This window comes from Hippocampus guttulatus, chromosome 9, assembly GCF_054856545.1.
Source record: "Hippocampus guttulatus isolate MCC_2025c chromosome 9, RoL_Hgut_1.0, whole genome shotgun sequence".
Taxonomy (NCBI): domain Eukaryota; kingdom Metazoa; phylum Chordata; class Actinopteri; order Syngnathiformes; family Syngnathidae; genus Hippocampus; species Hippocampus guttulatus.
Window position 1 is genome coordinate 6,631,592 of NC_141269.1, and position 26,086 is coordinate 6,657,677.

Genomic DNA, 26,086 nt, shown 5'->3' on the forward strand with positions numbered 1-26,086 from the left:
CCCAGCTGTCACCAGGCAATAGGCAGGGCACACCCTGAACTGGTTGCCAGCCAATCGCAGGGCACACATAGACACTCACCACCATTCACATTTACACCGGTGGACAATATAAAGTGTCCAATTAACCTACCATTCATGTTTTTTGGAATGTGGGGGGGAAACCGGAGTACCGATAGACGTAGGCTCGGAATCGAACCCTGCACCTCTGTATTGTAAGGCGCATGTGCTAACCAGTCGACCATGGTGCTTTTATTCAAAAACCGAGGAAGATTTGGTATCAGTGCAAAAAAATCTTTTGAGTTATTTGCATTTCCAATTGAAAAAAAATTAAGCGGTTTAGCAGATGGATGTATGAAAGAGTAATATTTGTTGAACAGTATAATTATTTATTAACAAAACAAATATTTTACTGCACACTAATCAAAATTGTCTACATTTCAGGTCTTACATATTTATTTCAACATAACACTTATTCTGTATTGTGAGCTTTTATTTGTTCAGACGTTACGCGGATAGAAAATGACGTATTTCCGTTTTCAGCCGCGCCAAACTCTAAAACAAAAAATGGCCGGCGTTTGTTGACACTATCTTGAGAGTCAGAATTTCTGTTTGCAGATTAAAGGCTGAAAAGAAGTGTCGCTTGTCATCAACCAGTGTTCCTTCTGGACATGCGACGGCAACAGGCCTAGAGGAGGGTAAATACGCCACCAAGAATGAAGAAGTGGGGTGAGCGTCTAAAGAAGGTGGAGCAGTTGGCCGAGAACTTCCATCACAATCCCGTGATCCCGCGCTACAAGCCACGGCTTTGGCCCTGCCAGCCTTCCCCTGTCTGGAAACTGTTCTATCGGCAAAATGTTGCTATCGGCTTTGCTCAGAGTTGCAAGGAGGTACTGTATAGAATCACCCTGTTGGTCTCAGCCGCATCAAACAGTGGGTTTCCTGCCTAACATTGGTATTCTTCATTTGTCCCTCAGCCTGTGCATGTCTTTGCATTGGAAAAAGAGAATGCGCCCTGGGGTCAAAGGATATTCCTGGTGACCAGTTACAGTGAACTGTGGCACTATTACAGGTAAAGATGTAATTTGTGACCGTAATAAACGACCCCCCCAAAATAAAGTCTGGAAAACGAGTCAAGTCAGCCGCGACACGCTGCCGGGAACAGTTTCAAAATAAAATTGTTCAATTTTTGCCTAATTTCTAGATTAACCTGAAAAACTAAGAAATAAATCGCACTCCTTTAATGTATTTTATAAAACCATACATTAATGGGATGATTAAATAGAATGTAGATAATTAAACACATTTTACAATTTTTTTTGCTTCGACATTATGGTGCTTCTTGTGTGCGAGCTTTGCCTTGGGCCAATATAATACAGTGCAGCCATAGGGACAAACAAAGAAGAGTTTCACAACTGACTCAGTGTACTGTTGGTGTATTCATCTATCGCAAAAGATAACGAATCTATACATATGCGTATTGTTATATTGTCTGTTTGTGTCGCTCCATTGTTTGCATTCAAGAAACATTTGCACAGATGCTACTGTTTGTCCTGTCTATAGAGTTTAGCATTTTAATTAGCATTAAGCTAAACAAATTGTATGACCTTTAGTGACTTTGAATTTTCATATTCCACTGTACTGCAAATCCTGGTCAATTATTTTCATATTTATTTATTTTTGTGACATTTCTTACTCAGGACGTACACTCAGTCCTTGATGCACTGCTACGAGGTGATACCAGAGGGCGCTGTTTGCAAACTCTACTTTGACTTGGAGTTCCACAAGCCCTCAAACAGAGAGGCCGATGGCAAAAAGATGGTGGCCATGTTGATCCAGGTTTGGCTATTTCTGAGCATATGATTCCTTGATAATTATTAACTAACATATTAGTTAATAATTACGAATGGAAATCTTGGTAAATCAAATTATTGCTGAAGTTAATTAATGGCAGAAGTTGAGTTGAAAAAGTAAAGCTGTAGTGTACATTGTTCTACGTCTTCAGTAAAGATAGGCAAATTTTTGCCCAATTTTGATATTCAAAATAATAATGTCATATTGTAATTTCTATTCCTATTCATGCCCTACATTTTGGCCACCTGTCAAGAGATCCAATGTAAAACCTGTTAAAGATAACGAGGCTGACTGAGTATGTTATATGTTGTGTTTTACATGCCGGCGTTTATTATTCATATCCACAAGTTTATATTCCTCATTATTCTTAAAATGTCCAAACGCATGTGTCTTTTTTTGTTGACAGTATGTTTGTCAAAAGCTGAAGGATGTTTATGGTGTCGAATGCTGTGCAACAAGCATCCTCAGTCTGGACTCCAGCACAGAGGACAAGTTCAGTCGTCACCTCATCTTCAATCTTCCAAATGCGGCTTTCAAAGACAACATTCACGCCGGTGGGTTTTTGCGGCAGTGCGCCGGCTTTTGTCACGATCTGTATTGCCATCCACATGAAATCATGTTATCGTTGCCTTTAGGTGCTTTCATTCATGCCATTCTTCAACCTGTCCTGGACGGATGCAATGAAGAAGGGTTTGTACTTCAGTTTGGTGAAACGATTTACAAGGGGTTTTGAAATGAGGACGATTCACTTGTGTTTGCAGTCATCACAATTTCATTTATAGCAGCCGAACGCAGAACCAAGAGACTGACCTCAGTTTCCTTCACGTGAAAAACAAGGACGGACACCCTGCTCTGTTTGTCGATCTCGGTAAGACACACCATATGTTTTGTCGGTCTCTCTATGTATAGTCATGTGTGTTTGTTTCTGCACCTTGATGTCATCCGTTCATTGTGCCTTGGCCTACAGAAGCGGTATAATAAATGCATACATACTGTATGTAAATGAAACTTCAGTCAGATTACGGTAATGAGAATATGCCTGTGAGTACTGTTACATTGTCACTCTACATGTGTTGCTGTAGTGTTTGTGTTAAACCATCTACGCAAATGCTAGTTCTGTTAGCCCGTCTAAGGCATTTTGCATCGTACGTTGGCATTAAGCTAGCAAACTTCCATCGGACAAAACTGTGTGGCTTGGTGAACCACACGTGGAATTGTCTTTGTTTTATGTTTAGTTTGACAATAAATAAACCTTGACTGGGAGTGCCAGTAAAGAGCTTTTCAATAGAATTGTTCACTATCTGTTGCTTGTTATTAAGCTCACGACCACCAAGCAAGTCCTAACTTTGACCACTTGTAAGTCTTTGTATGTGCCTTGGTGTGTTTCTTTCTTTCAATGACACCCAACAGGAGTTTACACCAAGAACAGAAATTTCCGTCTTTACAAGTCATCCAAGGTCGGGAAGAATGCTGCCTTCTCCTTAGCCGACGACAATAAGTTCATCTCCAAACTCAGCAAGAGTGTGTCTCCAGAGGAAAGTGTGTTCTTGGCGTCTTTAGTGTGTAACGTGAGGTATGTCGAAATCGATTTACTGAAAAGCAAATCCACTGCAACATTCGACAATCATTCTTATTGCTGTGTCCGGTCAGCTTCACGGGCCAGAGAATTCTAACGTGGGAAGGCGCAGACGCTCGGGCGTGTCGGACCACCAGGGTTCAGCGCCAAATGGGTTTACCGTCTGATTCAGGTGAGGACTTGGGGAGTCACGCTGTGGTGTCGCAATGTTCTTGTTTCATTGACTCAAAATGGTCCTTTTTAAAAATTTGACAGGCTTGCTTTCGGGCTGCCTCACGTCTCCTCACCGAGAAGTGGACGACTTTGTTTTGACGGTGGTTAGGAGGGATGCCGTACAAGGAAGTAAGTGTTGTGATCGGAAAGATAATTCACCCTTTTAATCCTGATCATCACCAGAATACTTTACAAATTGAGTATAGCTTACAAGATAATGAAAACTCCCTATTCACCGTCTCAAGAAATTGGAATATTACATAAGTAACAATCAAAATGAATGTCATCAAAGGAATAGGCCTTATTAAAAAAATCTTTGTGTTTAATGAATCTGGATGTGTTTCACTATTTGGGTTGAACGATCGAAATGTCATTTTCCTGTGGTCTATTTTTTCCTCCTTGTGTCAACCATCTCTGCTCTTCGCAGGCATCAGGCGCTGGAACTACTTTGCTGCCCAACAGCTGCTGGTCTACGACATCGCCAAGTACCGCTGGTGTGACAACGTGGGCCGCTTTCACAAAAGCAACAACATCATGTGCGTTGAGTCGCTGACATCCCCCGATCACCGTCCGTCCGCCCGCCTGCGAGCCACCGCTTTGAATGCGAGTCCGTTCTTTGTGCGCAGGATCGTGGTGGATCTCAAAGAGGAAGTTTGGTACCAGAAATGTCACGATCCTGAATGCAGGAACTTCAGATCCTCATGTAGGTTGCTAGGCAGTACAGTACACACGTTTTTTTTTCCATTGCTTTGTTTTTGGTCACAGATAATTATGCAGATATTGCGGTATTAATATTAATCACAATAAAATTGTAATTATGTTACAGGTTACCCATTGCCGCAGGAGATGTGCATCAGTTACATCATGATGCAGGTTAGTAAGTGTTCAGTTTTTGACAACGGCAAGACATGATTCCAAGAGCCATTCATTTTTATCAATGATGCTCAACTGAATTTTAAAACGACAGTAATGATAATAAGCATGACTTCTCTGTCAGCAAAATGAGCGTCCATCAGCGACGGACTGACAGACCTTTAAATTTGCGTGGCATTCATTGATGGATGAATTGTATTTTATTTAAATGAATTCATATCTTGATATAAAGTGCAACCCTTTTCGGTCGTCTCAAACCCACCTCCCAAAAAAACCCCAGTCTCTTTCTCACATTGAAAATCTGCCAGATCAATCCTGTTCTGTCCTGTGCTCCACGACAGGATGAAGAGGACCAGGCCTTCGTGATGGACGAGGAAGGCAACATTGAACCCAGCCAAGCACCAAAGGAGACGGCTCGGGATCACGAATCTACAGTCGTGTGGGGAGGAGACGCCGAAGATGACCGAGAATTCTCAGACTGCCTCGACGACTTTGAGATGACCAGCTACGAAATCTCCGACGAGCTGCTGCTCAGCTGCGTGTAAAATTTCCATTCCCAGTAAAAGATGACGCGAGTCCAAGAGAAGTTACTGATGCACTTTATTGAAATCTCAAGTCACAATTTTTCTCACAATAAAAGCCCCCCCAAAAATTATTTTATACATTAAACACACGCAATTTGCTTTGAAGGGGCACGGTCTCAATTCCAAATATGACGAGTCACCTTTAAGCCATGTTGTGTGACAAAGGCAGCATGAAAAATGCTGCTTATTTCTGTGCTCCCAAGTGAGGCGTTCACAAAAACTAACCCCCCACTTGCATAAAGCTTACCAGGCGACATCGTTGACAAACGGGGGAATGCAAATATATGCAAACAACATTCAATATTATAATAATAGGCACAATTTAAATATTCATCTGAAACAATTTGATATAAATATCCACTTATATGAACACATTTCGAGACCCTCAGTTTACACTTCTACTACGATAATTATCAAGCACTCACTCGATTTGGTACCCTGTTGAGGAAAGCTGACCCCCCTCCACCCCCCAAAAATGTCCGAATTGTCCCTGGCAAACATGTTCCCATTCAAGTGTAACATTCCACTTCGGTCCGCTTAGACCTTAACGCCAGCATAAAGTTTATCTATCTGCGCTCTAAAATGACTCTGAAGTTGTGCCCTCTTCGCCTTGAGCGTTGGTGTCAGCAAGCCATTCTGCACAGAGAACATCTCGGAGTGTAACGCAATGTCTCGCACCTGAGGAGGGGGGGGGGGGGGCGGAGATTACATGAAAGGCTACATTCTTGTTGAAGAGTTATATTGGTACATCTCCAATCAGAATATTGTCAAAAATATATGTCAATATATGCTGATCCATTGATCCAATACAATCAGCAATTGAAAATTGCACAGATCACCTGTTCAAAAGACTTGAGTCCAGCTTCTTTGCCCAGCTTCTGGATGTCCTCCAAAATGGCGTTCTTCACGTCCTGCCGGCAATCACAGCAAACATTGGCATCCAAAGAAATTGGGCTGGAGTGTTTTGGGGAATGTTGTTGTCAAAATAAAGTTTGTGTGAATTCTGTTGTCAAAATAAACTCACAATGCTCTTGCACAACTCCAAGTAGGAGCCGCTGATGCCTCGTCTCTTGATCCAAATGGGTAAAAAGTCAGGATCGGGCACAACGATGGCCACCAAGGATGCCTTTACAAGTGCAACAAAAGTTCAAGTCAACAAACAAATTGCGTTTGGTATGTTGCGGGAGAACAACAAACCTGTAAGCTGTCACCGTGCACGAATATCTGGGCCACCGGGTCACTGCGGTTGTAAATGTTCTCGATTTTCTCCGGGGCAATGTATTCTCCTTGAGCCAGCTTGAAGATGTGCTTCTTCCTGTCGATGATCTTCAAAGTGCCGTTCTGCCAAAAAATGCAGCAAGACGTTATAAAAGGGAACCTTCGTCGTCATCATCATCCCCATCTCAAAGTCCTGCGCTTACTGGAAGCCATTTGCCAATATCCCCCGTGTGCAGCCATCCGTCTTTGTCGATGGCCTCCGCCGTTTTCTCTGGGTCGCCCAGGTATCCCAGGAAGACATTTGCTCCTTTGACGCACACCTAATGACGGTTCGGAAGAGGACAGTATTTAAATGTTTACCGGTCATGACATGAGATATAGCCAAAAGAGTGTCAAAAAACTCTGCCAAAAAAGTCTTGAGTAAATCATTCCAGTTGAAGTGAACGGAACCATTGATGAAACGAATGAGCTGGGCAAACGTAAATATTTGTGGGAAGAGTATCAATTAGGGACTTAGTGATTCTTCAAACAAAAATCGCGATAAATCAATTTATGCGTGACTTGTCCCCGTGTCTTACTTGTTGCACCTGCCTAAGCCAAATAGAGTCTTTTGATACGAGTCCAAGTGTGAACATACATGTAGCTCCATATTTGGATTGTGGCTAAAAGCTCACTGGAGTATTTTGTCCTACGTACACGTTGTGTGAAATGGCGAGCTAGCGAGGAGGTTTTAGTGCAATATTTGAACACAATTAAAATTAACATACAGTCCCCATAAAATTTACTTTGCAAAAATGAACGTGTTTGATAAACCTGGAGTTAAAATACCAAACGTTGTGTTACTTAGAGGGAGCAAATGAAGTTGGTATATTTTTGGAGCGGCATGTTACAAGGCTCTGGCTCATCCATAAATCTACCCAGTCAGCAAAGGCATCTGGCCCGGATTCGGCATGAAGCTGGCACAGCTGGCCTTGAGTCGGCACTGGCATAATGCATGTGGGCCGAACACGGCCCAGGAGTGGCAAAGGAGGCACTGGCTTGACTCTGGCAAACCAGATGAGGGCCAGTTGTGGAGTGAAGTATTTGGGCCAGAAATCAATTTACAACTCCGGCCCGTATATGGCCAGCCAGTATTGAGCCACCCTTAAATGCAGTTTCAGATTTATTTTTTTCAACACACAGCCTTGTTTTACAATTGCACACCGATGCGGAATTCCATTCATCTCACACACACACACACACACACACACGAGGTTCAATCAGGCCCGCAGGATAATTTAAAAATGAAAAAAAAAATGCATAAGACAGAATTAATATTTTGCAATTCATTGAGTATCCACTCGGGGGACACTGTTTTGACCAGCGAAGAAGACAACAGCAGCCTCAGTCCGTCACTGAGACAGACCCATGACAGCAGACGCTATCAATAGCACTCTCACATTTACACATTTAATAGCACTCTCCTTAGTTTGTAAGGTGTACGCAGGGATTACATTTAGATTTTATATGCATGTGTAAATGGTTTAAAACTTCCTTTCTTTATAAATCTTGTTTAATCATAAAGTGCATTACTCTATTTTCCAATACCAATTACTTGTTTAAGTTTGTACAATCAATGGGATCAGTTGCAATGCATATATGTGAATGATGAAAGTAAATTGCACATTTGTTGAAGGAAATGTAAGGTGCTTCATGAAATGTTTTGTAAAAGATACGTTCATTAAATTTCAACATTTTCCAAATGTTCTTGTGCTTCTTTATACCAAAACAAAGGAAAGACATATTGTTTTGGTTGTTTATAGCAAAGTATGGTATCATTTTAATGGTCCGGCCCACTTGACATCTAGCGAGGCCATATGTGGCCCACCATGTGAAATGAGTTTGACACCAGTGATGTATAGTGAGGCATTTTTAGCCGAAAAAAAACAACCATGAACAGATAGATGTTTTTAGCCGAAAAAAACGACCATGTGTAGTAAGGTGTTTTTAGCTGTAAAAAAAAAAAACGACCATATATATAGTAAGGCGTTTTTGGTTGAAACCCCCCCCGACCATGTATAGGAAGGTGTTTTTAGCCGAAAAAACAGACCTTGTATAGTAAGCCGTTTTTAGACGAAAAAAACGACCATGTATAGAAAGGCGTTTTAGCTGAAAAAAACGACCATGTATAGTAAGGGGTTTTTAGCCGAAAAAATGACCATGTATATAGTAAGGGGTTTTTAGCCGAAAAAAAAATGACCATGTAAAGACAGGTGTTTTGAGCCAAAAAAACGACCATGAATAGTAAGGCGTTTTAACAAAAAAAAATAAAAACGACCATGTATAGGAAGGTGTTATTAGCTGAAAAAAACGACCATGTATAGTAAGGCGTTTTTAGATGAAAAAAAAAACGACCACGCATAGTCAGGCGTCAGTCTAAAAACGCATTATAATAATAATAATAATGATAATGCATTTTATTTATAAGCGCCTTTCAAGACACCCAAGGACACTTTACAATAACAAAAAACACAAAACAATACGGGTTGAGCAGCGGCAGCCAAAACGCGCCAGCGTTCACTCAACCCGAACTATACATGGTTGTTTTTTTCGTCTAAAACGGCTTACTATACATGGTCATTTTTTTCGGCTAAAACGCCTTACTGTTCATGGTGGGTTTTTCGGCTCAAAACACCTTACTATATGTGGTTGTTTTTTTTCGGCCAAAAACGCCTTACTATACATGGTCTTTTTTTTTCGGCTAAAAATACCTTACGACACATGGTCGTTTTTTTCGGCTAAAAATGCTTTTCTATACCTGGTCGTTTTTTTTTGTCGAAAAACGCCTTATTATACATGGTCTTTTATTTCGTCTAAAAACGCATTCCTGTACAGGGTCGTTTTTTTGGGCTAAAAATGCCTTACTATACATGGTCATTTTTTTCGGCTAAAAGCGCTTTACTATATGTGGTCCTTTTTTTTCGGCTCAAAACGCCTTACTATACAGTACATGGTCGTTTTTTTCAGGTTAAAACGCCTCACTATTCGTGGTCGTTTTTTGGTCTAAAAACACCTTACTATATATGGTCTTTTTTTTTCAGCTAAAAATACCTTACGACACATGGTCTTTTTTTTCGTCGAAAAACGCCTTACTACACATGGTCATTTTTTTCGTCTAAAACCGCCCTACTATATATGGTCGTTTTTTCGGGTTAAATTTTCGGGTTAAAACGCCTTACTATACATAGTCGTTTTATTCGGCTAAAAACGCCTTCCTATACATGGTCGTTTTTTTCGAGTTAAAATGCCTTACTATACATGGTCGTTTTTTTGAGTTACAATGCCTTACTATACATGGTCGTTTTTTTCGGCTAAAAACGCATGACTATATATGGTCTTTTTTATTTCGGCTAAAAACGCCTTACTATACATGGTCGTTTTTTTTCGTCTAAAAACGCCTTTCTACACATGTTCGTTTTTTCGTCTAAAAACGCCTTACTATACATGGTCCTTTTTTTTCAGCTAAAAACGCCTAACTACACATCGTTGTTTTTTTCCGCTAAAAACGCCTTCCTATACATGGTCGTTTTTTTCGAGTTAAAATGCCTTACTATACATGGTCATTTTTTTCAGCTAAAAATGCCTTTCTATAGATGGTCGTTTTTTTCGTCGAAAAACGCCTTACTATATATGGTCTTTTTTTTTCGTCTAAAAACGCATTACTGTACAGGGTCGTTTTTTTCGTCTAAAAACGGCTTACTATACATGGTCATTTTTTTCGGCTAAAAGCGTTTTACTATACGTGGTCCTTTTTTTTCGGCTCAAAACGTCTTACTACATGGTCGTTTTTTTCAGCTAAAAACACCTTACTATACATGGTCGTTTTTTTCGGATAAAAACACCTTACTATACATGATCGTTTTTTTCAGCTAAAAACGCCTTCCTTTAATGGTCGTTTTTTTCGTCGAAAAACGGCTTACTACACATGGTCGTTTTTTTCGTCTAAAAACGGCTCATCGTTCACTTCAAAGAGTTCTTTGTACCGGCTCGTTCGCGACCGACACATCACTTGTGAAAATGTAGGTGATTGAACAGTCAGAGGTGCTGCCAAAAAGAACCCTTTCTGCACTGAAATACAATGAAATTAATTTTGATTCAGTTTGCTGCAATACAAACTGGATACTTCATACTTGACCATAAAGTTAATTTAAAACTTAGTACTTCAATTCAAAAACAAAATCTGACGTTGAATATCGTTCAAAAAAAACATTGTTTTGTATTTGTAAGACTGAATATGAAAAGAAACTGAATTTAACTTTCAGTGAGGATCAAATACAGTTTCAAAGAAAAAAAAGTCTATCGTTTCAAATTCAGATTGTACAATTCAGATTCAGTTATTCAATATGATTCAGAGTAAAATATACAAATCCATCCATTATCCGAGTCACTGACCTTCAATTCACGTAATTCAAATTCAGTATAAACTATTTAAAAGTTATTCACGTTTAGTTTTTTTGTGGCAAAGATTCCGCCCCACAGCGTCACACCTAGTTTAGTTTTGGTTGTAAAGTGTCCTAGAGTGTCTTGAAAGACGCTTATTATTATTATTATAAGAAATTTCAGGGGTTATTTTTACTGACCATTCATTGTACATGACATGTACAAATGTTTGTCTTCCTAACACACTGTCCATTCTTGTTTTCTTACAGTTCTTACAGCCGCTGTGAGACCTAACAGCCTAAAATCTTGGGCCTCAGACCAGGAAATTGATGTCACAATCAAAAGATGGCTACATCTGGCTCCTGATCGGGATGGTGACAGGAAGAAGAGCATGAGAAGAAAAGAGGACATGGAGAGCGCAACAATTTGAAAATACCGTTCAAGAGTAAGCTGCATCCCAATTTGGACTTTGTGTTCACTGTTAAATAAAGAAAAGTGCATTTTTCCAGTGTATGTGGAGTTATATGTGAGGTTCACAAATTATGACAATAAACATATTTTATAACAGTCGTTTTTGAGACTTTTCTTTTAATGTGGGTCAAATATGGCTCATGAAAGATGTGGCTTAGTTGAGGTTGAATTCAGGCTGATATCAGGAACCTGTTCTGGCCCAGCGTCGGGCCAGAGTAGGGCCAGATATGGTTTTACAATGCGGCTCAGATCTGGGCCGAATGCGGCCCACATCATGGATGCCAGACGTGGGCCACTGCAGGACCGTCATTCATTGAGGTATGTGGGCCGAGTGTACGTGCCGTGTCTGCCCCAGAGCTGGGCCAGACCAATTTTGCTGACTGGGTAGTGATGACACGCCTTACAGAAAATAGATGTACAACGTGTATAGATAGATAGATAGATGGCAAATATATTTTTTAAAAATCAATCTGTTTCAAAAACTCAATCGAAAGTGTTTTGAAAGTTGAACAAATCAAAATTTAACCGCCAAAAAGAATGGATTGCGTTGAACCGCTCTCTCTCACTTGAGACTGCCTGAATACTTTTTAGACAAAAGGATCGGAATGGAAAGTATTTGGGAAGCCAACAAACGAATGAACTCCTCACCTCTCCGCCATTGTTGCCTGCTAAGTAGTTCATGTCTGGCACATCCACCAGTTTGATGGCATTGCAGGGCAATGGAGGTCCGACGTGACCTGAAAAATAATACACCACGCACCCTTCAATGACTTGCCTCGAGAACCGATTATCTTCCTTTCCCCGGATGGGGAGATTTGGAAAGAGGTGAACTGTTACCAGCTGTCCAGTCACCAGGCATGGACATGGAGCATCCTGCTGTGCATTCTGTCTGGCCGTAGCCTTCGTAAAACTGAGGAAAAGCAGAACGCTTAGAGCGTCACTGAAAACAATCCGAAATACAAGTGGTGCTGTGGTTACGCATCTACCTGACACCCCAGCGCAACTCGTAGGAAAGTGAGCACGGGGGGTGACACGGGCGCCGCGCCTGTAAGCATCAGCCGCACGCGTCCACCCAAGCTCGCCTGCAGAAGGAAGTAAATGTGAAGAACAACTGAGGCCATGTTGACCCAACAAATGCTGTAAAAATGCGCCAAGACAGCATTTAAAATCGGGTATTTCTATATTGTGGCTTTAACATCTCGCCCGGGTGATCTGGAACGTAACCCCTACGTTGAAGTAACGGTTTACCGTTTTTGGCCATTTACCTGTACTTTTTTGAAGATAAGCTTATCCCAGATACTGTCCCTCCTGACCACGCCGCTATTCAGCTCTGAAAGCTTCCTCCGGAAAGCCAGATCAAGCATCCATCTTTTTAGTCGGGTGTTGGCTTGGCTAAATATCTGCAGAGAGAAACAGTTTTGCATACGACCTTCTGCTCCAAGTGTGCAGTCCCACCCCCATCCCTCAAAAACAAGAAAATCCTAAATGTGGGCTGACCTTATCAAACATGCGGTTTAGGAGACGTGGCACCACAGGGAAAAAGGTCGGACGCAGTTCTTTCAGGTCGTCCATCAAGAGCCGAATGTCGCCTTGGAAGAATCCGATACGAGCTCCTTGAATGAGGATGACACCCTGATGGAGCAAGTTGAAACCAGTTCATGTTCCATCTCAGGCAGGTGTCATAACGTTGCTCTTGAAATGGGCTTGGAGTATGTGTAAGAAAAAGCAGTCAGGGATATTTACTGGGCTAGTAGTGTCAACCTTAGGGGGCAAATTCAGAAGTTGCAGCATACAGAGGCAGAATCCAAACCAGTGAATATTGGTGCTCAACACAACCACACTGTTGCAATAAGTGACAAGGATGCACATTGGCATACTGACGACAACAGCTTGAATTTTAAACATTTGTTTTCGTGATGAAACATGCCCGAGTGAACAGTCAGTGGCATACCTGAAGAACTCTCTCAAACATATGTGCTAAGGGGAGATATGATATGAAAACATCACGACAGCTCAGCATGCCAATCGCCTGTAAAAGACGCACACAAACCACATGCACATCTCGTGGTTAGTGAAGGGGGCGTGCCATACCTGCACCACTCTCTCTAACATATGGGCCAAAGGGAGAAAGGAGATGTGTACGTCTTTGGCAGTGGCTTGCATTTTGCCCTGACGCCACACACAGAAGAAGAGTGAGGATGAAGAAGGAGGGGAGTCGGGGGTGGGAGGGGGCAAAAAAATAAATAAAAGCATTGGCTGCAGATGATCTGGACACACATGGGAGAGGAGGTCAAGGAGCAGATGAAAGAAACCAGATACTATCTTGCTCACGTTTTGAGTCTGGGTATGGATTTTAAAATAATCTATAAAATCATTTTATCCCCCCCCCCCCCCACCCCCACCTTTACCTCTGTTATTTTAAGAAAAGATGCAGTGTTTGAGATGACATTTCCATGAGTGAGGATTGCACCCTTCGGGTTTCCTGAAAGGAGAAAGTAGATTAAAAGCTTTAAAAATAATAATAATAAAATAGAGTGAGTTAAACAGTTACACAGGATAGTTTTACCATATTTACCTGTAGTTCCAGATGTGAAGCAGATCAGCGCAAGGTCCTCTGGTTTCGGTGGCTGTAATCGTGTTACACACACCAAAAATCGGAACTAAAAAGTCTAGTCATTGTTACAATAATGGGTTGTTGATAATCAGTGTGCCTTTAAAGTGGATATGTATCTCTAGCTAGCTAGCTAGCCAGCTAGACAAGTAGCTCGCTTGCGATGGATGGATGGATGGATGGATGGATGGATGGATGGATGGATGGATAGATAGATAGATAGATAGACATTTCTTTCTTCTACTCACCACAGGGTCATGGTAGTTGGCTTTACCCAAGTCCTGCGAAAACAGTGAAAATGTACACTGGGGAAAAATGTCATGTCTTCATCTTCTCAGTTGGCCAAACTGAACAAATGGGCTTCTTTTGGCTGATTGAATAACGGATTCCCATGTGACCTGACCGCCCCTACTCCAAACAGAGACATCCATTTGACAAGTCTCAGCTAGAAATATAGACCCCCAAGAAGCTTGTATCTATCTTTTACAAACCAAGATGCCCCTCTGCCTTTGATTGAACTTAAAATAAAAGCCAAAAAATGTTAAATGAGATGTGACTTGGAAAAAAAAAATCTCCAATTCAAATGATAAACAAACAAATATCCAAATGAGACTGTGAACTTGTTTGGCGCAAAAAGACAATACAGCAGTCAAATATGCAAACCTCAAACGCCTTCAGGCTCACAACGTCGACTCCGCACGTTTGTCCGCGGGCCACCAGCTCGCCGTCAAACGGCTCCATCACCACGATCGTCTTCACCCTTCGCTCTCTCTCGTTGAAACAGTCGAGAATCATACTGGCTTTTTCGGGTATGTCGCAGATCACCGTGCTGATAGCGGCTGGAGAACGTGTGGCAAATTGACAATAGGCATTGTCCTCCCCGCCCGCACCCCACCACGCACACCGATGACATCACAGAGATAGCGAACGCACCTTTATCGATGATGAAACTGATGGCCTCTGCGCCCAGGGTGTCGTACAGCGGAACGGTTACGAGGGAGTATGTGTAACAAGCCAGCTCGGAAATGGTCCACTGAAAAATAGAAAACATGATCATGATGAGTTGTTTGATAATGACAGAAAACCCGACTTGCTTCTGGTCGTTTTGTCCGTAAACAGCGGCACACGACAAAAAATAAAAAATAAAATCAAAAAATGAAGAAAATAAAACGTGGGGATCACGACAGAGGTGTTTTGCCAGTTGAACCCATTGCAAAGATAGTTTAAAGTTGCTCAGCCAGCACAACCGCCTATGAAGGCACTCGGTAGATTATCGAGTGACTTGGCAGCAAGTCGAGGCTGAAATGGGACTGGACAAAAAAAAAAAAAAAAATCACATCCACGGGCACATACTGGAAGCAGTGCAGCCAAGAGAAAGCCGACGATATGAAGAGAATAGACTGCCGGAAATCCATGAATACAATTTTATGAAACGAATATTAGAATTGAAGTAGGAAATGTGGGTCAGTGTTTCTGATCATATTTGGGACAGCAGAGAAGGCCTCGCTGGGTTTGACCGTCCACACACATGTACGGAGCGGATTCGGAGCACTTTGAATGCCCCTGAATTTACGATTCCAAGTCAAATGTCACACAAAAAAAACCCAAAAAAACATTTTAAAAAATCCAGAGTTCAAGTTCCAAACTTATAAGACTTCAGCTCATCTAAAGCAATGGCTCCCAAATTTCATTGAGCCAAGGCACCCATTTGACAGTAGAAAAAATGTCACGGAACACAAAGTATGGATACTGAAATAATGATCTATTTTTGGAATCAGTGACGTAAGGCATCCTTTCTCTATTGGTTAAAGGTAACATGCGCCCCCTTCAACAACATAACCAATCGCCGGCACACACGACGAAAAAAATGGTTTTGTTTTTTTTGGTATGCCAACAATGAAGGTTAGCAGTGATGGCATACACCGCTAAAGACAATTGTTGCAATCATTTTGTGTTGGCCAAGCCTAGCCGGTGCCCGCCCCCACAATTACGGAATATACCGCAGAGTCAGCTTGTGTGTCTTGTGCAAATTAGCCACCTTTCAGTTGTTTCTGTCTTCGCCGCTCAGCAAAACAAAGCCAAGTCAATGATATAAACAAACTGGACGTGACCTAGTCGACGATTTGTGATTGACAATGGAAGGTTCCGCGTGTTACCTCTGGTCTATTCTGGGCAAAGATCCCAATGAACTTGTCTCCCGACTGAGAGTGGCCCTTGTGAAGCAAGGCGGAGCCCACGTTCGCGGCCCGGTCCGCAACCTGTGCCACACAAAGACAAAGTTCTGTCATTGGGTGTTGGCTGTGACTTGTTCAGACTTCGATGACATTCTAACGGCAGATGCCTCACCTCTCTGTAAGTCTGCCACTCGTAAGGCTGGTTTGGTTTTCTGGCTCCTAAACACGGTCCGTTATCTAGGAGAGGAAGCGGCGCTTATCTTTACGGACTGGCTCAACGGCGATCGGTGCCTTTTATAGCTGCTAAAACAACTCACCTGACACTCGGAGCCCTCGTAGAAACCCGTCGTATAATGTCGTCGCATCGCTGTGGTAGTAACTTATGTGTTCATCGCTGCTGTTGAGCGCCGACCGTCTCGCGTGTTCTTCACTCTGATGGAGAGAAAAGCCAGAACTGATGGGAAACCGCCCCATGCGGATGAAGCGGAGGCCGTTTTAATTGGTGTGTTTGGTTGTTTGTCTGCGACTGATGGCAACCGGTCCGAGGTATAGCCGACTTAGGGATGGGAATCGAAAACCGCTTCAATACCGAGTTTCAATACCGGGGCATCGTTTGCCGTTTTGGGAAACGAATCTCTTCTCAATACCAGGCACGCCGAATGAAGCATGTTGCGTACTGACGTTACGAGCACAGCTCGGATGATTTCCGGCACCGGCCAAAGGTCGAAATTTTGATTACATTTTTACAAGCAAAAATAACAACAGGGCAACTTTCAATACTCGCAAATTCGAAATATCGCCGAAGGGAGGAATCGATCGTGGAATCGGAATCGTAAAAATCTTATCAATTCCCATGTTTCTGACAAGCCAATTATTTTTATTCGGTGCTTGTTAGCGATCAAAATACGACAAATCAACAAATAATCTCACACAAGAGGGTTTGATGTTAGTCACAAAGTAAAAGCCGATGTTAGTAAACGTCTCACTTGGATTCAACACAAAAATAATCCATCTGCTGTTCGCGGACTAGAGAACTCCGAGAATAATTATTGACAGGCTGTCAATAGAGCGGTTGGACAATTCCAAGTTCAACGATGGCTCTGAACCATGACGTGATTCTTAAAATAGCCCTCGAATTAAAATTGATCGGGAATTAGTTGTCAGTGGCTCAATTTTGACATCTCTGTTGTCGTTGTGCCACCTAGAATGAAAGGTGTAAGTCCTTCCGCGTGTTGGGAGAAGAGACGCCATACTTGCATGACCACCGACTGCATGGTGAGGTCGCACGGCGGCTGGAGGGCTCGTGGCCGGGTGGAGAACCAGTAGGTGGTGAAGGCGGCGACGGCGCCCATGCCCAAAAGCGTGTTAGCGTGGAGTCCGCGAATGTACTGGCGCAGGTCGTCCAACTCTGGAAGCCGCAGCTGTCTCAGGACTTCCTGAGCCTGCATGCCTGTTGTGCGACTGCAGTTAGAGACAAGAGAGGAGAAAAATTTGCATATTCAGCGCCTTGACAAAATTTGAATACCGTTCTGAAAGCAATGTGGATATTTTCCAAATCAAACTGTGACTCTGAAGCAAATGTATCTCGGTGGAATAACGTCACTGATGGAATGAATGGTCGCCATTATCTCGAGTCAACGTCGTACGGCTGGGCTACGAGATTTGCTCTTGGGCAGCTCCTCACCTTTTGCCTTACGGTTTTAAAATTTAAATGATAACTCGAGCATGTGCACAAAATGTCTACCGAAGGAAGCATTGCTCAGAAATCACCACATTATGATACCAGTCGCAAGTCTTATACTACACTTGGAACTGCAGTTTATAGGGCACGTCTCATTCCTGACACAAATTAGATGAGCCATAGGTAAGCATGATTTCGTAGACTGCCAAGATTTTCCTCGCATAATTAAATTTTATTGATGTTCTCAAAAATAAAGCTCTCTTGTGAAAAATTCCATTTCATAAGTTTGATATGAATATATTGGTAAAAAAAATTGACCTTTGAGAAATTAATAGAAATTCAAAGGTTTATTAAATGAAAAAGTGGAGATGTTCAACAATGGATTTCATCCCCAAAATAACTCATTTAAACCATGCATTTTTTTAAATGTAAGAATCAGAATTGAGTATCGTGAGGACCTTGAATCAAAATCAAGGAACTGGAATCAGAATCGTCCAAATTCAAAACGACGCCCAGCACCTAATTGGGGGCACTCGATAAACACTCAAATTTTGCAAAGAAAACATTTTTTTAAACATGAAAAAAATATCTGTCCTGTATTTCTGATTAATTGAACCCTTTCAGGGTCAGCGGTTACTACAGTGGGCAGCTTATATTATTGTGTTACAGGTTGCACGAAAAGGGTTTTAATATTATCGTAACAGAATTTCCAAAATAAGGATATGTCTCATGGAGCCCAAACTTTTGACGGGTATCCACTTACGTCATACGCCAACAGGTAAATGAACAGCCGCGGTCGACACAATTGACTTCTCACCTACTTCTATAATTAAATGCTGATATCGTGACCAGCGGGGCCAGTGCATGCTTGGAGGGGGGGGGGGAATAACATCCATCATCTTTTTTGTTCAATCATAAATGAATTCACCACGAACATCCTTTATTCACCTCTCAATCAAAAAGTTGTACGTGCGTTATATTTAGGACAATTCAAAAACAAACGTGACCAAGACGAGTCCGATGAGACCTAACAGGGTGCTGACATGCACTTAAATTCAGCAACAACGTCAAATCACCGTACTCACGGGTTCAAAAGGTGCCGTGAATGAGCGAGAGCAAGTCTTTCCAGAAGCGCAGGGCTTTCTACGAGGAAGGACTCGGTGACTTCTAAAAGACTTCGGAGGTTCTCTTCTCACACTATGAATAGCACAAACACGCCCCCCTCACTCCTCCTCCGAGACAGAAACACACGCACACACACACACGCGGGCGACCAACGTCACTGCTCAACCTTCCAAAAGAGTGGCACAAGATGGATTTCTTTCTCATTCTGGAGAGCTCCATCCATCACAACATTGTTGTTGTTGTTGGCTTTGCTCTGAGAACACAATTGAAGTCACTCAGTTGACGTGTACTCCAAATTACCGTTGATGGCCTTCGACCTTTTAAATGCCAACAAGGTCAAGCCTGAGACAATCCCTGCACAAAAAGGTAAAAGTGAAGTGCCTTGAGATACAAGTGACCCATCTTACGAGTTTTGTGTGTGTGTGTGTCTGAGGGGGGGCAAATCCTTTTTTGACTTGCCAGCTGTAAGAGGCTTCAAGCCCTTGGTTGCCATCCCCCAGCTGAAGTTTACAAAAGAATTACACGGCGTCTCTAGGGGTGTTCACACGGCACACATTTGCTCCGGCGCTGCACCGATGTATTTTGTTGCGATATATTTTGCACCGCAGCAAATTGTGTGGAGCGTTCACACGTACAAAGCCGCTGAGCGTGTCAAGAGAGGAAATCACAAAATAAATTATATGGGGGTCGGGGGGTTGTGAACACACAACAAAGGAACAAACTACACAAACAACTCCGAGACAGTCCAGTCTCCTACAAAAGGAAAGATGTCACCAGCCAAGTCTTGTGTCGTTATTAAACAAACACATGACGGAAGTCCGACAGAGCGCGAAAGCAACGCATTCTCGCCGTACGGACTCTTCACAAGCATTTGCTCTGGAGCAAATATAACCCAGTTGCGTTCACACGTGCAAATTTACATCGGTGCTGCTTCGCAAACGAGCATTTGCTCCGCAGCAAATATTTAAACCACCTCCGTGAGGTGGATCAAATTTGGTCCGGTGTAAGCTGTTTTCCGGGGCTACGCCGGAGCTAATTTGCACGTGTGAACGCTCTACTGGGGCAGCCCCGGCGTAGCACCGGACCAAATCTTGCCGTGTGAACACCCCTTCTTTCAAACCACATAACTTTTCCTTAAAGGCCCGCTAGCTTAATGCTAATTATTATTGGGAAATAAAAGACAGGCTAACAAACACCAGCTGTGAAGTTACCCTTGAAGCAACGCCTATTTGAATCCAAATGAGCAACACACGTAGACTGATAACAATACGCTGGAACACATTCTTGATCCTCTGCCAAGAGCATCTAATATTGGTCAAGATTACGGAGAAGATGAGGCCAGCTCAATTTAAGGAATTGAGGAATTGGTTGATAAATATCCAAGGATGAGGGACATTTGTAAAATGTATCAATTCACATTTGGGAATTTCATCTGAAAAAAAATGGGATTTCTGAGGTCTCAGAATGTGTATACAATTTTTTTTTTTTTTTTTGGAAGGTCAGTGTGTCTTTGTACCCTGACCGACTGTACAGTTGCAAGCACGGGCCATTAATGTCATACTTGGCTGAGCGTTATTGGAGGCAAAAGTTACTTTGCCAGCCAACAACACCTCCGCTCTCCATACTTGGCCTGGGAGGACGGCGAGCCAATGACAGATCGCCTTTGCAGGTCACCCCATAGACCACCACCCCCGACCCCAAAACCCCACCCACCCACAGTCTGGAGCAGTGGAGGGGAAGCGGCGTCATAGGAAACAACGCAACATGAAGATGGACTCAACTCATGTGCAAACACACATTTCAAAACACACACAGGAAGTTGCGATATTAAAACACTGTCATAACGGGTCTGTTTGACAGCTCGTATCACACAGACGATCACAGGGTAGGCAGGGGTTTGAACTACGGCCCGGGTCCATTTGCAGCATGCCAAAAATTTTTGAATGGCTCACAGCATTCAGTATACTGTGGTGAGTTCTTGAGCATGGTGAACTTTTATAAGCATTTCATTAGCCACGCAAGTCATATCATGTGGCTCTTGAATAAGGCTCTGTGAGCCCAAGGATGAAGTGGACTGCTCCCGTGGGATGAACCAAGCTTTCAACTCTGCCAAGGCTGCGTTGGTCAATGCAGCTCTGCCGGCACACCAATCTCCCAATGCCCAGTCGCTCCCACGACAGACCCCTTGCAGTCAGAGGAGTGGGTGGGTGGGGCCTGGCAACGACTGGCCTTCTTCAGCAGCGACAGGATGTACAGCACCTTTGACAAGGAGCTCCTAGAATTTTTCCTGGCCACCCGTCACTTAAAGGCCATCGTGGACCACAAGCCGCTGACATTTACCATAGCCAGGACGTCAGAGCCGTGGTTTGGTTGGCAGAAATGTCCGTTTTGGCTCAGTTCAGTGCAAGAAATACTTATGGTCCATCTTGGGACTAAGAGAAGGGAGCCGTGCTACAGGAGTTAGCAGGAGCAAAAATGCCACTTATAGTTAGCTTACAATGCTATATGGTAGCCATCCCAAAAGCTTTGCTGAGGAATCGATTAGATTTGGATGGAGAGCGGCACAAATCACTCAAACTGTGGTTTTAAGCCTCGGTAAATTGTTAGGGGGCGGCCCGGTAGTCCAGTGGTTAGCACGTCGACTTCACAGTACACAGGTACCGGATTCAATTCCAGTTCCGGCCTCCCTGTGTGGAGTCTGCATGTTCTCCCCGGGCTGCGTGGATTTTCTCCGGGTGCTCCGGTTTCCTCCCACATTCCAAAAACATGCATGGCAGGCGGATTGAACACTCTAAATTGTCCCTAGTGGCTGGCAAGCGGTTCAGGGTGTCCCCCGCCCACTGCCCGAAGACAGCTGAGATAGGCTCCAGTACCCCCTGCGACCCTAGTGAGGATAAAGCGGTTCGGAAAATGAATGAATAAATTGTTATGTAGTGTTTTCTTCTCACTTAAGCCCACGTTATCCTGTCAGTCTAATATAAAGATGTTGTGAAAGCCAGTTTGACGCCTTGCTCTCAGTGAATCCTCATCCTGCTTGTTGACTCGAAATATCATATCATATGCCATGTGTCATATGCAGCATGGAGAAAAGAAGCGGAAAATGGTGTCACTACACGTCAGCTGGGAGGCAGCGGCAACAGTTCTCACTGGCGGTGGGTGTGCTCACGCTACGGATCTTGACCCCCGACATGAAATTGTACACCTCACATGGCCAGAGAGGAGAAAGACACTTGGCGTATGGGGTGGAGGGGGGAGGACGAGATTTGTAAACTGGGGCAAAGGGCGTGCACTCGTCATTTGCTCCCAACACAGCATCAGTGCACATGACCTGCCGATAGAGGTCACAGAGACAGCAATGCCACTTTACAGTGGAAAATTCCTCAAATTTGCTTGAAGCATTTCTGGATATGGTCTGTTGAGTTTGGCCTGCGAGTCTCAGATATAAATATCAAGTATTGTACAAAATGTATTTTTGCCGTAATGAAAAGAACAAAAGAAAATACATTACAATATGAAGTCTTGGTTTTTATGGTTTAATATAAAAGTAAAATTAGCTTGAAAATGAAGGATGACTTTGTTTCTGTAAAATACATGACTTTAATCCCTTTTCCCTCAAAAATATTATCTGAGAAATACATCTGAAATATTTAACTTACCCCGAAAATGTATGAATACGAATCTGGAAAATATTCAGTTGCCAATCACGGGGGTTAGGGACCAGGACTGCAAATCAAAAATTTGCATCTAATTGACGTCCTATGAAAGGGATACAGATCTGTTGGAAAACAAAACAACACCCATCCAACATTTTTATTGAAAAAAAACTTTTTGTTTTGGAAATATGACTTTCATCCTTAAAAAAAATTAATAAACTACTGTCGCAAATATATTCACATTGAAAAATATGACTTCAATCTTTTGTTTGTTTGTTTATTTGGTCAAATCAAATCAAACGGTCAACACAACCCCCAATGTGAAGTGTTTACTATACAAGACTTATTCTCAAAAGATGCTGACGTAAATCTTAATTTTTCTTTTTTTCTTTTTACTATTGCCCTAATACATCTTTGTACACACAAGTCATCCGGAAATGTCCCCGTTACTACTAATCCACTTAAAACAACAACCATGGCGTTTTTAAGCCAAGGCCATATGTTGCAGTGTAATGCACAGAAATGTCCGCAAAACAGGGAGAAACGTACACTGCGCAAACTCCCAAGAGACAAACAGAGTCGGTGCTCAAAACAAGAAACTGTATCACTTCTGTGGACTGACGACCAAGTCAAGCTGAATGCGCCACTCTCCATTGAGACACTGTCACATGATTCCTTTCAATTCAATTAAGGTTACTTTTCTATCTTCAGGCTAAAAGATTTTCCAGCCCTGCGCCACCGCTACTGTTCCCTATTGCTAGGTCTGGATGTGATCATAGCGTGTCAAAACCAAGAGCAGGCATTTGCAGATAACCACACAACAATCACCCTCTCTTTTACTTCTGTTGAAAGCAATGTCTGTATTCCACAGAAGTACGATCCGATCTTGTTAACCCGCCGGTGCCCGCCTTTTCCATGTTACATTCAATTAGACACATTTGTTACACACGAATGAAAACATGCTTTCTTCTGCTGTTAAATTCACGGCACCTCTCTCCAAAAAATGCTTTGAACTTACTCACAGCTCATCCCACCCACAACATTTAGCATGAAGTCTTATCTGCAGGAGAACATAAAGTCATCTTCGGGTACCAGGAACTTATCAAAGGATAAGGTCACAACGAGCCAACTCGAATCAAGCCATTAGCCACTTAGCTTAGCATTGTCTCATCTAAAAGACAACTAAGCATTAAGTCTCAAGAAGCTACAAATCACTTGCGTAAAGAAAATTTAGCGTATAGCTATCTTAATATAAAGCCTGGTCATGATAATAGCCTAGAATAAAATCTTATCTAGCAGATACCCTACTTACTTCAAAATACTTTGGACACCCAAAGTTTGATGTGGTTTACAAAAGTTAAGCTTCGCATGAAGTCTAATCAAGCTAACGGACATCAAGTGCAACATAAACAACAACCATGGCGTTTTTAAGCCAAGGCCATATGTTTCAGTGTCATGCACAGAATTAAAATCAAATCAAGATAATTGCCGCTGAGCATATAGCAGGGATGGAAAGTAACAAAACAGAAATAGTTTGTTCGCATTGTAACGGTAAGTCTTTTTTTTAAGCTGTGTATACTTGAGTATTTGTATCTTTGATGAAATTTTACTTTTGAAAACATATAAGATGACTTTCTACCCCTTGATTTGTTAAAATAGGCTTAGTACTTTTTTCAAACTCCGCAGATGAGCTCTGACCATGCTGGCGTTAACATTTGATAAGTACGGAGCCCTTAAGGTGACATGTAAGAAAAAAAAACATTGCATGTCCTCGCAAATACACAATAATTGCATTATCTTGCAATGATTGCGATGTTATTTATTTTTGCCATGTCACCTCAAGGGTCTCCGTAGATAAGGATATCAGGACAGCATTTCCATCACAAGTGACACCACCCACTCCACCCCCCCCCCCCCCCCCCGACCTGTTTGCCCTCCAGCAGGCGCATCAGGACCCGATGAAGCAAAACTCAGAGACAGCTTTTTCCCATAGCCCAACATTGCACTAAAATCGCAATAAACCTAATGGATATTCTTGCTACTCGCAATTACAAACATCACAGAACACACAAAATATGAGTGTCATTATGGGATTATTTCCTAGTTCTGTTTACTTCGCACATTCAATATCCTTGACTCCATTACCACTGTGTAGAGAATTTATATTGCTTCTTTGTTTACGCTTTTCATAGTTTTCATTTTTGAAACATAAAGCAGGAGTTGCATCCCACTTTTGTTTACCTGCACAATGACAATCAAAGCTTCCCAAGTTAAAACAAGTGTCTTAATACATTGTGTTGCTACTGTATTGCATACGTGTTTTTACATAAACAGTGTTTCTGATTCTGGTATAAAAAAAATGTCTTCCACGTTTGCCAGACGCGTTATGTCATTGTGAAGTTATTCCAACCCTCTGCAGCAATTTGAATTGGACGTACGTGTTACTGGTAACCACTCCAGCTGGCAATATGCCTTACTCTGTTGTCATTTTAGTTTTTTTTTTAAAGTGGATTTACATGACCAATAGCGAAGGTGTTGCGGTCTTTTATTTGTACGGTTGCTTGACAACCGGGCTCGCCCGACACAGAACGAGCATACATTCAACTGTTCATCATTTGATAAGCGCTATCAGAAAACCTGTGGAATTTACTGGCGAAGGAATCGTAATTCATACATGCGTGGTCATCCAACTCTTCCTCGACTAGATTAAATTCCACGCGGTGCTTAATGTGTCGTGATGATTTCTAAGCGCGAACGCCGTCATGGAACGTTTACTCAAATCAACAAGAACGGCAATTTCATGTAAACAAACAAAAGCAAAGCAGACTTTTTAACATAACATAGTTCCGGTGCAGACTACAACGCGTACTTGAGCAACGCAAATTTTAAAACAAAACGGTAAACGTTGAGCGTAGCGGGAAAATAAGTTGGTACTGACCTGTGACAGACAAGAGTGCCACTTCCGAAAGAATACTAAACGTACTGTACTTAAAATCGCACAGTTGCATAAACAGCCAATCAGAGGCCGCGTTACTTCACGTGTTTCCTTGAAACTTGACAGTAGAGCTGCTATTGGTCGGGCTTGTCATTAGGCGTTCCAGTTGCTGGCAAATTTCAGGCACGCCTTCACTCGACGTTCAAATTATATGCACTGTTTCGAATGATCACTTTTGATAAACTTGCCCGTAAACTTTTCATGTTTGTGCTTTTGCTGTGTGCTTTAGTTTGTGTCCCTTAAACTTTGCATTCCCTCTTGCAAAACACGTTCCCATCGTCCGCAAAATACAAAAGGCCCAATACCCAACATCGGCACACACTTTGGCGGAGTCCAACTACAACCACAACAAGGAAGGAGGAAAGAATCAGGAAGGAACCAGAAGAGGACAACTAAATGTTACTGATGAGGAAAATTTGCTTGAGCAATTATTGGAGAGCTTTGATATGGAATAAATGCTCACATGATTTTCCATAAAGCCATGGAGGCATTTATCTGATGCCAATTTTCTGTAGAGGGCTCAATCGGGGCTGTGTGAAGTGACTCTCTTCAGCCTGAGGGTGGCGCACCGAGCCAAAGAATTACGAGCGTGTGTGTTGGGGGTGAACGCGGGGCAAGGGGTCACCGCGGGTCACGAAGCAG

General features: G+C 42.5%; 2 protein-coding genes across 7 annotated transcripts; one reads left to right on the forward strand and one right to left on the reverse strand.

Annotated features, from left to right (window-relative positions):
• The first annotated feature begins 543 nt into the window (after window positions 1-543).
• On the forward strand, window positions 544-5,573 carry primpol (primase and polymerase (DNA-directed)). Of its 2 annotated transcripts, none has more exons than XM_086119813.1 (13): window positions 544-887; window positions 975-1,069; window positions 1,698-1,836; window positions 2,258-2,405; window positions 2,487-2,541; window positions 2,613-2,719; window positions 3,262-3,424; window positions 3,502-3,599; window positions 3,683-3,769; window positions 4,068-4,176; window positions 4,267-4,343; window positions 4,467-4,513; window positions 4,855-5,573. In XM_086119813.1, exons 1-13 carry the CDS (start codon window positions 714-716, stop codon window positions 5,056-5,058), a joined length of 1,503 nt encoding a protein of 500 aa, XP_085975939.1. In that variant the 5' UTR covers window positions 544-713; the 3' UTR covers window positions 5,059-5,573. The 2 variants fall into 2 exon arrangements, with proteins under 2 accessions (XP_085975939.1, XP_085975940.1); XM_086119814.1 differs by having other exon boundaries at window positions 2,634-2,719.
• acsl1a (acyl-CoA synthetase long chain family member 1a) lies at window positions 5,097-25,447 on the reverse strand. 5 transcript variants are annotated; one of them, XM_086119806.1, is made up of 21 exons: window positions 25,388-25,447; window positions 17,244-17,451; window positions 16,308-16,422; window positions 16,163-16,227; window positions 15,973-16,074; window positions 14,750-14,849; window positions 14,480-14,655; window positions 14,065-14,097; window positions 13,781-13,832; window positions 13,614-13,687; window positions 13,157-13,234; window positions 12,703-12,837; window positions 12,471-12,605; window positions 12,192-12,287; window positions 12,043-12,115; window positions 11,854-11,942; window positions 6,519-6,635; window positions 6,295-6,438; window positions 6,122-6,223; window positions 5,937-6,008; window positions 5,097-5,775 (listed from the first exon to the last, which is right to left on the reverse strand). In XM_086119806.1, the coding sequence occupies exons 2-21, from the start codon at window positions 17,436-17,438 to the stop codon at window positions 5,635-5,637; spliced, it is 2,094 nt and encodes a 697-aa protein (XP_085975932.1). In that variant the 5' UTR covers window positions 17,439-17,451; window positions 25,388-25,447; the 3' UTR covers window positions 5,097-5,634. The 5 variants fall into 5 exon arrangements, with proteins under 5 accessions (XP_085975932.1, XP_085975935.1, XP_085975933.1 ...); XM_086119809.1 differs by lacking the exon at window positions 13,157-13,234 and adding an exon at window positions 13,297-13,374; XM_086119807.1 differs by lacking the exon at window positions 25,388-25,447 and adding an exon at window positions 22,453-22,575.
• Between the last annotated feature and the right edge of the window lie 639 nt (window positions 25,448-26,086).

What these genes read in the sequence shown, in the direction of transcription:
- primpol (XM_086119813.1), top strand. Translation starts at nt 714, where the DNA reads ATGAAGAAGTGGGGTGAGCGTCTAAAGAAGGTGGAGCAGTTGGCCGAG. An exon ending in CAAAGACAACATTCACGCCG is followed by an intron (nt 2,406 to 2,486) that starts GTGGGTTTTTGC and finishes CGTTGCCTTTAG; the next exon opens with GTGCTTTCATTCATGCCATT. An exon ending in CAGGAACTTCAGATCCTCAT is followed by an intron (nt 4,344 to 4,466) that starts GTAGGTTGCTAG and finishes ATTATGTTACAG; the next exon opens with GTTACCCATTGCCGCAGGAG.
- acsl1a (XM_086119806.1), bottom strand. Translation starts at nt 17,438, where the DNA reads ATGCAGGCTCAGGAAGTCCTGAGACAGCTGCGGCTTCCAGAGTTGGAC. An exon ending in TTATCTTCAAAAAAGTACAG is followed by an intron (nt 12,288 to 12,470) that starts GTAAATGGCCAA and finishes TTCCTTCTGCAG; the next exon opens with GCGAGCTTGGGTGGACGCGT. An exon ending in GAGTTGCGCTGGGGTGTCAG is followed by an intron (nt 12,116 to 12,191) that starts GTAGATGCGTAA and finishes GCTTTTCCTCAG; the next exon opens with TTTTACGAAGGCTACGGCCA.